At 40.9% G+C, this 16,772-nt stretch overlaps 1 protein-coding gene across 3 annotated transcripts in view; it reads left to right on the plus strand.

Annotated features, from left to right (window-relative positions):
* LOC121453293 (janus kinase and microtubule-interacting protein 2) overlaps positions 1–14,917 on the plus strand; it is a 148,114-nt gene extending 133,197 nt beyond the window's left edge. For all 3 annotated transcript variants that reach the window (XM_041659947.1, XM_041659949.1, XM_041659948.1), the window contains 3 exons: positions 5,671–5,736; positions 8,153–8,223; positions 14,380–14,917. In XM_041659947.1, the coding sequence (XP_041515881.1) occupies positions 5,671–5,736; positions 8,153–8,203 (117 nt within the window). In that variant the 3' untranslated portion in view covers positions 8,204–8,223; positions 14,380–14,917. The remainder of the gene's footprint in view (positions 1–5,670; positions 5,737–8,152; positions 8,224–14,379) is intronic.
* The last annotated feature ends 1,855 nt before the right edge of the window (positions 14,918–16,772 follow it).

Here is a 16,772-nt window from a genome sequence, read left to right on the forward strand (position 1 = left end):
TTCAGAGGGGCTGTGTGTGGCTATCAGTCTTTAGAATGACTTTGTCACGGGTCTTCTAATCTGCCGGAGCCTGATCGCTCACCTGTGTGAGGAAACAGGGTAGTGGCTCTTCTGTACTTGTTCCTGTCAGTCACTGAGCCTGAGGCAAACATCTGGAAGGAGTGAACAATATCACCTGCCTCTTTATTCTCAGAACAAGCAGCAGGAGTAAGGAGACCTGGAGGCTGCTCTGTGCAGCCTGGCATTTGTTCAATCGGGATCCGAAGGTTGTCTTTGTCACCAGAGAGAGGCTCAATGGTTAAAAGCACTGACGGCTTTTCCAAAGGACAAAGGTTCAATTTCTAGCACTCACACGATGGCCCATACTTGTCTGTAGCTCCAGCTCTAAGGGCTCTGATGCCCCCTCTGACATTCTCAGACATCAGGTATGCAAGTGCTCAATAGACATGCATGCAGTCAAATCCCCCTATACATCAAAATACATTGTGAATAAAGTGCAGGCTATACCTGCGTCATTTCAGCTCATCTTCACGAAAGCTCTAAGAGGTGTTTGCATTATCTCAAATTGAGAACAGAAGTATTCAAATGATTTATTCAAGACAGTAAGAGGCAGAGCAAAATCACAGACCAGGTACGCCAGCCCCTGCGACATAGGTGCTAACCATTGCACACTGCTGTCATGTGCTGCTTAAGGCATTTGTGACTTACATGCTCCATCTAGACTGGCAAGCCAAGAAGTAGGCACCCGTTACCAACTTTCAGCCAAAAATATTTGGGATTTTTCATTTGTGTTGTGACTTGACCAATAAGCACTAGCAGAGTCCTGTTTAGAAAGCAAACTCACGAGATTTTCAGAATTCATTGTGCCAGATTATAGTACTCTGGTCCTCAGCTGTGGCAATCTGGTGGAAGAAATAGGAGGTACAGAGCATGTGTTGAAGTTAAGGAGTTGAAATGGAATTGTGGTTATTTTATGACCCCACTAAGAGCAAGCACGGAAGCCTGACAGCATGGATAGAACCAGGGGCTGTGTGCTGCCCACACAGCAGAGCGCTCAAGTCCTTTGTCCCAAAGATGACAAGCATATGTATATGTTTTACGGAAAGCCTTCACAGTTAAAAGATTTGCCTAGTGGAAAGTTTTTGAAGCTTTGGCAGTAGGTTATTTCATGGGAATTTTTTGTTTGTCTCTTTGTGTCTCACTTCCACTGGGGGATAAGGGTATCTTCTCATATTCCTTAGTTGCAAAAGTGTCTAATTGGGTTTAGCAAACTGAGAGCTGTGTCTTGTAAGTACACATGTGTTTGTTTTAGCATGGACTAATAGTTGTCTAAATTTGCTCATGATAAAATTCTGGCGTCCCAGTTTGACACCCCCTTTAATCTGTTAGCTAAAGTACCTCTCTTGAAAGAATTCCACTTTTTATCTGAATTAGACTGAGTTGAGCGAGTTCCCTGACATTTCCCCCTCTCTAACAAATGTTCGCATTAAATGTACCTTTTCTAATTACTTCTTACTCTCCTCTCCCCTTTTAATCAGTATCTGAATAGCAGAGTTATTCCAGAAGGCACTGGCCAGGATGTACCAAAGACACTATGATATAATTATGACGTGTAAATTCTAGAGGCCATTGCTAGCCATTTATTAGACATTTGTGCTTAGATGTCCCCAAAATGAATACAATATGCATTCTTGTCCTTATCTCATCTCTGCTCTCCATCTGCTGGGTCAGCAGAATGGCTTTATCCAAAGTCACTCAGGGTGCAACACCTATGTCTTCTCTGTCCTCTCCCTCAGGGAATTTAGGTAGCACCACATCCAACAGACATGGACATGGGCATCCTTGGTCTATTTTGCTCACACTGTTACAGGCATTGGCAGGATCTTTCATGATTAGAGTGGCTTCCAGGTGCCCTGGTACTAACCTGACTCTGTCATCTAGGCATGTGTTCAGACATTTCAGTGTATGTACTAGTGGTAGAGTCAATGTGCTGGATATCTAGAATACTCACCGTGGACACTGCCCTCCTGAGCATTTGAGGACAGAGGTCATTAGCATAAAGAAAATAATTCTGGTGTATTTTGATAAATGGCATTAACAAAGGCCCATGGGCCCCCAGGGGCCATGGAAATCAGACTGTAGGAACTTCCGACTTTTCTCCCTTCCATTTTGTAAGTATGCCCTGTTTTTTTTTTTCACCTTTCCTTATGGTAATTTCTTTCCCAAGGGCATCTGTGATTTCCCTTTTGAAGTGGTTTAAGTCCTGTGTAGGTCTCCTGAGGTCCTTCATTAGTGGTCATCCCTCCCTTAAGATGTGACTTGAGACACAGGAGTTCTTTCCGGTGCAAAGCCTAGTGTCACTTGTCCATGGTTTCTTATTCCTGAGCCTTTATTTGCCTATTTTTTCACCAAAAAAAAAAAATGGCATTCAAACATTCTTATTTTTTTCCTGTGCCCTGCTAAAGGTTTGCCACTTCCAGAATCCTCTTCTGGATGAACAAAGTGTACAAAATGTTCTTAAACCAATACATTTAAAACTTTGTTTTGTAATTATTTAGAGTCATGTACTAAAGGCCAGATGTGCACCAGATGCTGTGAATATGGCAGTTACTGAAGACATCACATCTGCCATATAGATGGGAAAGGACAAAGCCACAGCACAAATGAACCATGCAGGAAATATCTCTAAGGAAGTCCCTAAGTGCTGGGAAAAAACTTCGACAGTGTCTATGGATGTGCATGTGAGTCAGAAAGGATTAAGCATGTTAGGACAGGTAGTCCAAGAATACCCTTGAAGATCCATGAAAACCAGGGAACCCACCACTCAAAGGTCCCAGCGTAGACAGAGACTGTACTTTCCTTCCCGGCTGCCCAGACCCAAATAATCACACAGAAACTATATTAAATACAACACTGCTTGACCTATTAGCTCAGGCTTCTTATTAAGTAACTCTTCCATCTTAAATTAACCAATTTCTTTTAATCTATGTAATACCATGAGGCTGTGGCCTACCAGTAAGGTTCCAGCATTTGTCTCCTTTGGCAGCTACATGGTGTCTCTTTGACTCTGCCTACTCTTTATATATATATATATATATATATATATATATATATATATATATATTGTTCAGATTTCCCACCTGGTTTTGTTCTGCCCTGCCATAGGCTGAAGCAGCTTCTTTATTAACCAATAGTAATAAAACATATTCACAGCATGCAGAGGGGAATCCCACACCATCTCAGAAAAGGAGCAAGTACTAAGCCCTGGTGTGCACTCAAGAGCTACAGAAGAAGTTGGTATGTCTGATGTGCACAGAGTTGGGCTAAGAGGTGAAGCTGGAGACCGTGAAGGGTAAAGATCAGTGTGGAACCTTGCAAGAGTCCAGGCCTTAGTTTTATACTCAGCTAACTTTTCCTTTCTCCACCTCTAAGACACAGGAATCATCTACAGTGTGGAACAGTCTGACTACAGACTAACACAGGAGATTGGTGACAGTGTTTTACATCTTTGCCATTTTGCACATTTGTTTCTTAATTCTGTTACTCTCCGTTTTACATCCCATCTGTCAAAGAACATCGTAGCTCCTTGGGACCAGGACTTAGTTGATGCCTTAGCTGTATACTACGTGGTATACAGTCATAGACAGAAAACGGTCAGCAAACACAGACCTGAAGACTGAATAAGCGCTTCAGCACTCTCATGGATGTATGGTTTCCTGAATCAATATTTATATCTGTATATAGACACAGGCCAAGGAATTGTGTGCATAAAGAAGAGAGAAATACCTGGCACATTTATTGTTCGGTTGTGTAGCCTTGGAGTATATGCTGTACCACTGAAGTACACACCAGCACACATCACACATATGCATATATCGGTGCTACCATATTCCAGGCTCACCTGCATCTCCATCATTCATCAACATGCTGAGATGAGATGAGAACTAGAGCACAAGCCTCACCTACTTTCTTTGACAGCAGGGTTTCTCCCTCTTAGTAGTACAAAGACAGATCATCTAGATCAAGCGGAATTCCTAGGGGTGGGAGGATGTCTCCTCCATTGTGGGATATATCTTAATGGCTTCTACTGCAACTAACTAAGTTAAAAGAGCTGTTAAATATTTTAAACACAGTTGTGACAATAAGAAATATTTACACTGTTACGCACTAGTGATAGGTACATACATTTGCCACTATAATAAAACATGAAATAACTATGCATTATAAAATAAGCATAACAAAAAAAAGCATGCCAATGAACTTGAAAAATTATCAGACATGGCCAATTGCCATCCTCCAGGAGAGGGTGAAAATTTCCTCTAGCTGGCCCTTTTTAGAGAGGAAACTTGATTTCCATGTTAGAATGTTTTCTTCTAGCTTCTATTTATTTCTCCTCATGCTGCATTATAAAAATCTCTCTATTATTATCACCCTAGTAGGCTTCCAGCTGAAGGGCCAGTTCACTGTTTTAGCTCCTACAAACGGTGACCATTATATAGCAAGCTTGCTATGCATCATAATGCACACGGGTACCAGAAGCCTTTAGATTGTCAAGAGAAACTGTGAAGACTCCTTTTGCTCCCAAACAGTTATCTATGTAATGCCGTCATCCAATCTGGGTGGTCTACCTGTGTGGATTGTGGTTACATAGGCTTTTCTGCATTTCTGACTGCTATGCTGTTTTGTTACAATTGCTTCATCCCCAGCTTATCAGCTTACTTCTGAGAAGTTGTACTAAAGCGTACTCTCACTGACATTTGAGAATTGGTCAATCATGTTTTGTGAAAAAATTCCATCCCCAAACAGGGCTGAAGCAGGGAGACAAGAAAGACCAACAGCATTCTGCTATTGCACAGTCGGTACCAGCCATTTTTACTGTACAAATAAGCAACCAGAATATCAATCAAAAGGGTTGACAAAAGCATCACTAGTTCTGGGACATACTGCTCTCTGACAAGGATATTACACTCCCACACTTCCTATAAGCTCACATTCCCCAGGGCAAAAGTAATCTGGCCAAGTCCAGCAGCAGTGTGGTGGAAGGCACCCCACCCCTGCTAGGCCTCTCCAGGGGGAAAGAAAGGGGTGGGTTGTTCATACACTGTTATGGTCACAAAATTCTCAAAAGCCAATTAAAGCAAAGGTAAGGTTCACCTGTGCCCATGCACTCAGAAGTTCCTATCCATGATCACAGTTGGCTCCTTACTTCAGGGCAGTTCATCATGGAAGAAACAGGAGTGAAGAAAGTTGCTCATCCTGAGGCAGTCATAAAGCAAAGAGGGGATTGGGATCAAGTCCCCAATATTCTCATCAAGGGAATGCCCGATGACCTAATGTCCTCCAAAAAGCCCTACCTCCCATCAGCCATATGGGCTAATGACCATGCCTGTAGCATGCATATTTTTTTTGTGGGGGGAGGTGTTTAAGATCCAAACTAAAGCAGATAGAAAATACTCAGCTCAAAAATGTTAACAGTGACAATATTTTCCCAACACAGGTCTGGATAAGCATTGGGACATGCATTTCCCTGTGGGTAGGGAAAAGTGTATTTGTGCTATTTCCATTCGCTGGCACTAATAGCAGTGTTTTCACAGCAAACATTATGTTTTGTTTGGTGAACAATTTCCTCAACAGCCTAGCACCTAATAGTGTTTTCCCTAATTTATTCAGAGAATCCGTGACCTAGAGGATAAGACGGACATTCAGAAACGGCAGATAAAGGACTTGGAGGAAAAGGTATGTGTTAAACTCCTTTGTTAATCTGAAAGTGCTGCTTGTTTGATTTCTCTGCTATCTCTTTCTTCTCGGTTATTGGGACAGGCAATAACCTTATCGGTCTGGCACAGGCAGACATAGGTACGGGGAACTTGGTGCCCACTTTCAGTAGGACGCCAGGATTTGTGTTGGGTGGGGAGTGCTGTCCCATCAGCAGTCTTGATATTTCCACCATGTGTAGTTTTGATTCCCTTCACTCTGCCTTCCTCATCTTAATTTCCAATACTTTTTTTCCATTACTCTGATTTGCTTTTTCTTTCAAACATATTTTAGTACATTAAAAAAGAAATCAAACACACAAACATTTCCCATTATTTATAAAAATTCCCTTTCATCCCTGGGCTTCAGTTTCACTTTAACACTTAGTTCAGAAACCGTCTATAGAGCGAGTTCCAGGATGGCCAGGAATACATAGAGAAACCCTTGCCTTGAACCCACTTCCCCACAAAGAGAGAGAGAGAGAGAGAGAGAGAGAGAGAGAGAGAGAAATTTCTTTCAAGAGGTCCTGTGTTTGGTGAAACTAATGAATAGTGTTGTAAAGAGGGCACGTGAAAGCCATTGAGTTGTTGACAGAAGAGAAATGGCTCCATCTGGTGCAAAGACCTGACTTACCTGACAGGCCAGAGGCATTCTGCTGGGGAATGCAGAAAGAGAGCAGAGTTCTCTCCCTCCCGTGTCCCTGCCTCCCTGACTGGAAGTAGCTCCCCAGACCCCGGGGGTGAAATCGGTTATTTGGCTGTAACTTCTATGGGATTCAAGAAGACCACAGCAAACCATCTGGCATTCTTGAGACTATGGCTAAAACTGAGCTCCTCCAAAAATGCATGTGTCCTGGTCCACATATGTGAGGTCAGGAGTTAGTGTAGTCTGGAAGCCGTATCCCTGGGCGCTCACGTTCATAGACTGTGAGCTCTGCTTCTGATGTCACTTTGGGTAAGTGACTACAAACACGCCTTTTGTGTCCATAAAATGGTAGTGGCAACACCCAAACTGACTTCCTCTTATGGGTTCCATGAGGAATGAAGTCACATATGAAACTTGAAAAACATTTAAAAGTCTTCTTCTGAATTTTTCCCATCCTTGAAGTACACCTTAGTCCTCCTTAGAATTTTATATCGGAATGTCCCTCATTTCAAACCATTCAGTTCTTCAGGACTGAGTGAGGCCACAGTGAATTACAGTGATCCAAGCGCTGCATGCAGTTTCCTTGCAGTTGGTGGAACGCTCCACGGAAGACAGGGCTGCTCCCTGCATTCTTGGTTGTGGGAAAGCACACCTTGTGTTGTCTATTTCTGACATTTTGGAGTGGCCCAGTCTGGTCTGCCTTGGTGTTAATCCCCTTGCTCTGACTCAAACAGGAAGATACAATTGAGGCAAGTCTGTGAAGAAACTTCGGGGTGCTATTCGGTCCCCTTCAAGGGAGGCTTCCAAAAGTGGAGAGATTGGGTTGCCACTCCAGCACCTACCTAAATAAATCCTGTGAAAATTTGGGGAGAAGAGAAACTAAGACTGTATCAGCTGTCGGAATTTAATGAGGATGTTTCACTACCATTTTGTCCCATAATATTTATAGACCTGAACTTCCTAGTCATCTATGATAATGAAGTAATGCAGCAATTAGTGTTGAATATCGTCTTAAGGTAGAGAACTGAGCTACTTAAATAACAAGCTGGTTGACTCTTGAGAGGATAGAATGGGAGATGAGGTTCACACTCAGTGTCCTGCTCACATGACCTCACTCCCTCCTGCCTTCCAGCCTACTGAAACAGCTAAGGGTCAGTGCACTCTTCATTTTCCCCTTGCAATCCTTGAAAGCCTGCTCAGAGTGCACACCATGTCCCTGCTGGGCTAGGGTGGCTCATTTCCATGCACACAGTAGGTGTAAATCAGGGGATATCAACGAACCAAGGAAAACAGCCTCCTCTGCACACAGCACTTCACGTGACCAAAGCGCTTCCAATGTTGTGGTTTCCTGTGCTTTTTTGTAAGTATTCAATGAGGGAGACACAGCAGATGCTATGGTCCTCTTATAAGCACAAATCTCTGATTACAGTTCTGAAGTACCCTCACATCCCTGAAAGAGAGAGACCATGCACACAGTAAAGTACAAAGCTCTCATTGCGCTCCAAGACAGTATGGGGTTAGACTGATCCTTCACTAACTCTGCACTTAGTTTTTCTAGTGAAAATTTAGAGCCTAAAGCCTAGAACAATTGTCGGTGAGAATCCCATTATTAATTCTAAAATGGATGGCAATAAGTGAATGCAGGGTGGTTTTGGTTTGTTTTTAGGAGGGAATATGGAAAGCTGAGGTTTTGTGCTACCTGAATGCTGATGGGAGCTCAGATTTACATAATCTCCTTCTTTTTCTTCTGCAGTTTCTGTTTCTATTCTTGTTCTTCTCTCTTGCCTTCATTCTATGGCCTTGATGTCAAGGTGCCTCTTAAAGGTAAGACTCCTTTTAACTCAACACCGTAGCTCTAAGAGGTGGCAGATAAGAAGAAGATTACATGTTGTTATTGGACCACATGTCCTTTCCAAACCAAACAGTTTATTAGTTAGCCACAAAATGGGGAATGGGTCCAATGCAGGTTGACTGTTTTTAAAACTTAAAGTTGTACGGTGTAAAACTGATGTTTTCAGTTTAGTTATAGTACCTTAGGAAGTCACAAAGTCTGTGAATCTTAGTGTTCTCATTGTGGCTGTCTATCACCCAGAAGGAGTTGTGTGTCTGTATCTACCACATCTACCACATGAGAAAACGTCACTGGGCCTTTAGTATTCCCCCAATGCTGATTCCAAGACTCAGAGAAACCAATTATGAACACTATTGCAACTCTGTCCCAATCTTTCCACATCAGAAGTCAGGAAAGCATGGTAGTAAGTGAACATGGATCCTATTTTAAAACAAGACACCTTTCAGCATTAATTCAAGAAAAAAGTGCAGTCATTTTATGGTCATTACTAAACTGGCATCTGATGAGCACTTGCCTCAATCATTCTAGCTTGTGGTTCTCGGTGCTGAAAATAACAGGCACAGAAGAAGGCTTATCGTGCACTTCATGAGCCAGACCACATGAGCTGAGAGAGTTGATGGGAGGTGGGAATGATAGAGAGCAGGGACTGGTCTGCATCTCACCGCATAGCAGGTGGTTCTGATGCCCGATCAGCAATGGAAACCACAAATCTCAATACTACTGTTTACAAAGGGCCGTTCTAAGTATACTTCCATGGACCACTTCGACTTTGATTATTCTGTGAAATTACATTATACAGAGTTCCCCTCTAGGCTTCATATTAGTTATTATTCTTCTAACAAGCAGAAAGATAGAAGAGAGATTCTTTCCCTCTCCGTGAATGTCAACCTCAGTGCCTCCCTGTGAAATAAACAAATAAGAAGGCTTTAGCATGACCTGAAGTGGAGAGAGTGAAGCAAAGGGGCTTAGAAAGTTTATGTCCTTTGATTATCCATCCTCCGGCTGTATTTCTTCTTCCAAAAGGTTTTCTTTATAGTCTGAAAACTATTTTTTTTCTCTGTGGTTTCTGCTAAGTGTTCGGGGGTTCCTGGGGACATTCAAGATTGGCTATGTGCTTCAAAGTAGCACACAATTGACACTTAGTCAGTCTCTCTAGACTGAAGGTCTAGTGTGGAAATACAATAGGAAATGAGTGTGATAACGACTCTGGTCAGTGTAAATGCATGCAGGCAAAATGGCAGTGGTTGAGAATTACAGACGTCGATTATAGTGTGAATTCTGCCAGTGAGAAGTGTGACAGTAGGCAATTTATTTAATCTACTTGACTCTTTACATATTTACCCATAGCATGGGGATGTGTTGAGAGAATTGAATGTTGTCACCCATAAAAAATATTTACCAAATTGCCTGCAAAATAATTAAATAATTGCAATTCTTAGCTAGCTACAATTATTTTTCAATAGAATAGTTATCACATTCATTAATTTTTGTAATATGAATATGAAAGTGTAACTTTCAGTTATTTCCAACCAAACATAACATAAATCCAAACAAGAAGTTGCCTATTCAGAAAGTAATCTTATCTCGATTAACATTTGGAAAGCCAACACTACTCAAAACTGAATGATGTCATTTGTGTCTGCAAAGCAATTTAGATAAGGATAGAGAGAAGACAAGTGATCATATTGTTCATAGATAGTAAAAGCATACTACAGATAATTTGTATATACTAAATCAATAATTCTGACCATAAGCCTAAAACTAACTTACATATAGAGACTTAACATTGTTTAGAGAAAGTGATTTATGGTCATACATATTTTCTTTGAGCAATACTGTAAGTGATCCTGGGTAGTTTCTAAAAGTACATTATCCTAGCATTTACATCACCCTGATTTCAATCTTTAGTCTCAGCCAAAAGGGGGGTTATTGGGGAGTCTTCATCATATGTTTATCTAGCACTAATAAATCCTATAGAATTAATGCTATTCTCTTATTATACCTTATTCCTTTATGGATCTTCACTTCCATAAAAAACTACCCAGACTGGGTGATTTAAAAATATTAGAGTTATTTTTCACAGTTTGGAGGTTAAGGAGTCTACACCCAGTCATTGTCAGGGTCTACATCTGGTGAAGACTCAGCTTCTGCTTTCCAGATGACACATTGTTATGTGTTCTGGAACAGACACTATGTCGGAACAGAAAGACACAAAGAACTTGCTCAGTTTTTTCAGGCCTTTTCTGGGATAAAAATCCAGTCCATGATGGGGTCACCTCCCGTGTCAGTAAAGAAAGCCTCTACCCTCTGGCTTCAATTAGGACTCGTTAAATAGTGTATGTTCTTACATTCATACTCCCATGAATCAGTTGCCTAACAATTCCCAATGCCGTTTTCTTTATCAGTAAAACAGAGATAGCAATGGATATCTTTTATTGAATTCCACATGAATTTATTGAATGATAAATTGCAATGGAGTTCTGAAGGAATGGAAAGGGTGGGAGCTGTTCCTGGGTTTCCGAATGGGGTGGCTGGTCGAACGGATGTGCCTTTAAGATATTAATTGCAGTCTTTGACAAATGAGAGCTGCTGAAAGAGAGGCAGTTTTCCTTCAGGGTGTGATCTAGGGTATGATCAATGACATTCCCATGGATAGTCACCATTCAAGAGCAGGACAAATTGGACTTTGTGGGTTCAAAAAAGTACTTGAGAGCAAAAGTCAGAGGGGTAGGCAACAGAGTTGGCATGGAAAGATGGAGTTGGTATGGGGCTGGAGGATTAGAGTGAATATTATCAAAATATATTGTATTTAAATAATCAATAAAATATTGTTTGAAGATATTAAAGTCACAAATCAGGAGTGACATGCTCTTGGTTCAGAGCCTGGTGGCATGGAGGGTTTCAGAATGATAGCTGCAAGCAGTGTGCCTCAGAGAAGAAAGGTAAAAGTCAGCCTCTGTAAGGACTTGCTTAAAAAATTCTCTGATCAGCCGGGCAGTGGTGGCGCACGCCTTTAATCCCAGCACTCGGGAGGCAGAGGCAGGTGGATCTCTGTGAGTTCGAGGCCAGCCTGGTCTACAAGAGCTAGTGCCAGGACAGGCTCCAAAGCTACAGAGAAACCCTGTCTCGAAAAAACTAAAAAAAAAAAAGAAAAAAAAAATTCTCTGATCCACAGCGTGATTCTGGATAATTGAAGTTACTCAGGTTGAATGCCACTGGCCCCACAATAGCAACAATAATTTCCTTTAAAGATACTCCTTAATTTATAGAATGTAAAAGCCTGGAAAACTGATTATAAACTAGTTGGATTTAAAAACTAACACATTCTAACTACAAGCGTTATCTAGCTAACTCTAATAGGCAGAAACAATGACTTATTGTGGTGGCAGATAGCTACAGTTCCAACACTGGAACAGTAAAGGCAGAAAGATTATGAGTACAAGGCCAGCCATGGCCAAAATTAAACAGAAAAGAAATGAAAATAATATATGGCTATGATCCAGAATATATGATGGAATTTCTCATAGAATATAAACCGACAGCTTGCAAGTAAATGCCTCTGAAAGGGAATATATTTATTGTATGTGTAAAGATACATAAAAATCTCTCTAAAACATTGTTGTATAGGTTTGGATAAGATTTTTTTCCCAGGGAGTAAAGAATGTTATTCTTTTTTAAAAAAATATTATTGTGGGCTGGAGAGATGGCTCAAAGGTTAAGAGCATTGTTTGCTCTTCCAAAGGTCCTGAGTTCAATTCCCAGCAACCATATGGTGGCTCACAACCATCTGTAATGGGGTCTGGTGCCCTCTTCTGGCCTGCAGGCATACACACAGACAGAATATTGTATAATAAATAAATAAATAAATAAATTTTTTAAAAAAAATATATTATTGAATCTATCTTATATGTATGAGTATTTTGCCTGCATGTGTATCTGTGCACCATATGTGTGCAGTGTTCAGAGAAGCCAGAAGAGGGCATTGGGTCTCCCGAAACTGTTACAGGTGGTTGTGAGCCACCACCACATGAGTGCTGGGAATGAAATCTGGGTCTTCTACAAAAACAACCAGTGAGTCATCTCTCTGGCCCCAAGGATGCAGCTAAGCTCTTGTGGTGGTGATAGTGTGTAAATGTGAATTGAGACTTATCTTTTCAATTCAGTCTCATTTCCTTTCCTCATCCTTCAAATAATTCTTCAATATAGTCCCCCACTTCCCGTTCACTTCTAGTAACTGAAATTCTCACCAAGTTTAGAACTTCAATCTCATATTTGATTTAATCTCATGTCTTTTCTTATCCTATCTTAGCAAGGTAAGATACCCCAAAGGGGAACTGGTTCATGATTTGGCTGTAGTTCTCATGCCTTCCTTCCATCCACGGGGCTCAGAGTTTATTGAGAGGAGAAAGGAGCATAAGAAGAGAGAAACTGCTTCTGAGTGATTGTCACAATTTCCCTGACTGTGATTGGCTAGGTCTTTGAAGTCTTTTCTTGGCAAAGTGACCAAAGACTGGCCATCCTGAGAGTGTGCAGCAAACATGCATGAGCTCTTCAGAGGGCCACTCCGAGAATGTCCAGTGTCCTAGTCTCAGCCTATCTGAGGCCCAGCCTTCTCCAGTGTTGTTCTAGCTCCCATCAGTGGCTCTAGCCCACAGCTTCTGGCTGGGGAGGTCATCTTTTGTTGAGGCATAAGCAGAGATAATAACACTTCTGCCCCCATCTCTACTCTGCCATCCCACTCCAATTCTCTCCTCTGAGAAACAAAAGAAGAGAAAGAAGTATGTGTACAGAAGACAGGTCTCTGCCGATGCACACATCACCAAACTTTTAATGCCTCTTGGCAATGCCCCATCCCCCCAGTGTATTTTCTTTCATTATTTGTCAATTTAGTCATTCATTTGTTTATTTCATATGTATGTAGAGGTCACATTGATGAGGCAAAGTCTCTCTTCCGCCTCTGTACTATGTTCTCCAGCCTAGGTGATCTATAAGATTCCAGATAATTCTCCCGTTTCCACCTCCCATATCATTATAGAAGTGCTGGATTTACATTTATATATAGAATAACATCTAGCTTTTTGTGGGTTCTGGGGATCCAAACTTGGGTCATCAGGCTTATGCAGCAAGTACTTTTACCTGCCTGCCCATCTTCTGTGTCCTCTCTCATCATAACCTCATCCCCTCATTCATTGTACGCCTTTGCCGTAGCCTACTCTTTGACTACACTCACCATCCTAATCTAAACCTTTAGAGCGAAATGTTTACACAAACATATATTACAGATACGTCTAACTTATACCTGCAGCAAGAGTTTGTCTATTTAATGTGCCTCCACGTGGTGATTTGAACATGTGATTGAGAAACAAACACCTCCTGATCTGTCAGTTTGGACCTTGCTCAACATTATTTAGACTAAAAATGCCGCTTAGGCAAGCTGAATAGCTTGTTGTAACAACAAAGAATTTTTTTCTCTATTCAAGTCATTCAGAGTGAAGGCCTGTCCTTAAACAAGGCACAGTAGCATGTCCTCTTCTGCCATCTCTGGATGTTGTTGGAAGAAAGACAATTATAAAGGAGAGTTCTATTTAAGTGAAAATCCAGACAGTAATACTAAGAGCAGGGAGAGAGCCCCATGGCTACAGCTCACTTTCAGGGACAATTCAGAGTCTGTACTGCAGAGTCCTCAGCAAGTTCTTCCTCAATCTCTGGGGTGAGAAACCATGTCAGTGGTTATAGTTGTACAACAGCAAGTGTGACATAAAAGTAAATCAGAGAAAGTTGTAGATAGCATAACAGTATCTGGCAGTAATATTAAGAGCTAACATATCCAGGAAGCATAAAAACTGTTATTACTTTGTATGTAACTTATCTCAATAAATCATGGAATAAATCATTCTTTTCTCTCTCTTAAAGCAGCTAAGCCTAGAGATATTATATGATTTCCCAAAAGGTATTCAGCTCAAAACATAGACAAGAATAATAATATTTCTATCTTTATTTTTAAAAGTATGGTTTGGTTCTGGTGCCAGAAATTGACCAAAACTTGTCTTGTCTAAGAGTTTGCTTTTTTCCTTACTTATCTGTTAACATAGATGATGGTTGGTAAATTATTTCCCTCTGTCTTACAGAAAATTCAAGAACACAGATCATACCCCCAGAAGGCATATGCTTTTAAACCTTCAAAGATGGCAAAATTGTTTACACCGATGTAAAGGAAATCAAAAGCTAAGAACTACCCTTTAGCCAAGACTGTGTGCTTTAAAGCCATTATTCAAGGTTTCTTACTTGACAGTTTATAATGACCCTGTTGAAAAATCTACATTATATGCTGCATTTAATGAAACATGTGTATGTTGAACCAGAAGATGAGAACTATAAACATATATTGTGTGAAGGAAAAATTCAGCAGTGGAAACAGTTTCAGCAGATCAAGAGAAGATGTGTCTTGGGCATGGAACCAAAGTTACAATGAAACATTCAACTCCTGCTGTGCAGGGGGGGTCATTTTAATGTAACACCACACCCCATGGAAACACTATTCCTGAAAATAAACATCATTTTAAAAAAACAAAACAAACATAAGAAAAAAAATTGAGGGTGGGTGGGGAATGAAGCACGAGGAGTACCTATGAGGAGCTATTTACAATAAAAGGTTTCATTTGAAAAGTCTGGTTTGTTACTCCAAGGATTTACTTTTCTGTCCTTATGATTGTTTTAAACTCAGGAACAGAGACATCTGTGATACGGATGGAAGAAAAACACGTTCCACTTTGTTTCTCCTAAAGGTGGAATTGGGGATCAGAAGCGGATCCCAGTTACGCTACAAGCGACCAAGTCAAGTGACTCTGGGGTGTGTAACTTGGGATGCGAACAGAAATCTGATGGTGTCTGGCATCACACACCTGCGTTTCTCCACTGTGGATGGACTGGTCTCATCCATATTGAAAATGATGAAGATTATACCCACAAGTCACAAACAAACTCCCCAACTTAGCTCTGTTTAGAGCATCAAGAGCTATAGGGAACTAGGGCCAGAGAGCACCTCTGCATCCTCCAGTTTCAAGTTCAAATTGCCTGCAGATGAATACGCTCTCCGACTGAGGTGACATCGTAGAGGTGATAAGTCAAATACCAACAGTCGCGTTTGCCAGGGAACTGTGGATGGATATTGAGTATCCTGCGATATCCAGAGAAATCTGAACTCTTGTCATTTAGAACAATAACATTATTTTCTGAGATAGCTAACAGCGACACCATGGGCCTACTTTTCTCAAGAGAGGGCACGCGTTACTGACACTGCGGTTCTCTACCACAGGCAGATAGAAGACTTGTACTTCTCCTAAGTTATGTATTACTGAGTCTTGGATTCAGCACTGACAGTAAATCTATGTTCCTGAAAGGCTAATTTTACACCTCATTTACTATAGATAACAAGACAACCTCAAGTTTTCAGATAGTCAAAGTTTTCTTTCTGGGGCTAGGATTTCCACACATAGAGAATGTGTGTAGGGAGCCAGAAACTCTTTTTATGAAACGCTACATAAATACTTCCAGATGGGAATTGCGCAGATTCTCCTTCAGTTGTAGCGCTGGCCTTTTTAAAGCCAGAACAGCTGAAAAGTCTACAAGACAAACAGAATGCTGGGGGCCCACATTTCTGCCCTTGTTTTTAATGCTTACCCAAGAATTTGGCCCAGTCACTGAACCTCTCTGTGCCTCAGTTTCCTCATTTGCAAAATGAGGGTTATTAAATGCTTTTTTTTCATAAGATTTCATTTGCAATTCTGGAACAAGAGGTGCTTAAAGTAGCACGAAGTGCTTTGTAACTGTTATAAATGCTCTAGTGTTTGATTTCCCTATATAATGAAATAGTTATGGAATCTGGTTCAAACAGCATTACTGAAGCTTTCCCATCAAGCTACCTAAGACATTATTAGCAATAAATTGTGAGATTCAAAACCATGGTGAATCATCTATAGCAAATAGATTGAATCATACTATGTCATTTCAATGCTAAGCAACTCCTATGCTCTCCTGGTTGCATAAACATGCATCAAACAAGACCCCGTTATCATCACAGGAGAGCTGACCACGCAATCAAGGGTTGGCAAGAACAACTGAGAAATCTGAATATTTCTTTCAAGGAATGCCAGATGATGTGTCCTGATGCAAACACAAAATCATAACTATTCCGTGAACTCTTTTTGCCACTAAGGTAAGTTCCAGATCAAATGCAATTAGCAGGTTCATTGTGCATTTGACGTGAAACAGGGTACTTCTACGGTGCCTGCCACCCAGATAACTCTTGGTCATGTATGCAAATATACCAATGTCTTTTTTTTAACCTCTTAAATGATATTTCGTCTACCATTATGGGGCCCACTTGAGAAAATCCATACTTAATCTGCTCCAAACACACCCTCTTTCTCTCCTATTGGCTTTCCCTAGCAAGAGCCTGATGGTAAATTTTAATACCAGAGAACTACATCTAAATTACTATGACTGTTAATAAGAGTCCATA

The sequence above is a fragment of the Microtus oregoni genome, unplaced genomic scaffold (assembly GCF_018167655.1).
Source record: "Microtus oregoni isolate MIOR12 unplaced genomic scaffold, Mior012 000011F_ref0000422, whole genome shotgun sequence".
NCBI lineage: Eukaryota > Metazoa > Chordata > Mammalia > Rodentia > Cricetidae > Microtus > Microtus oregoni.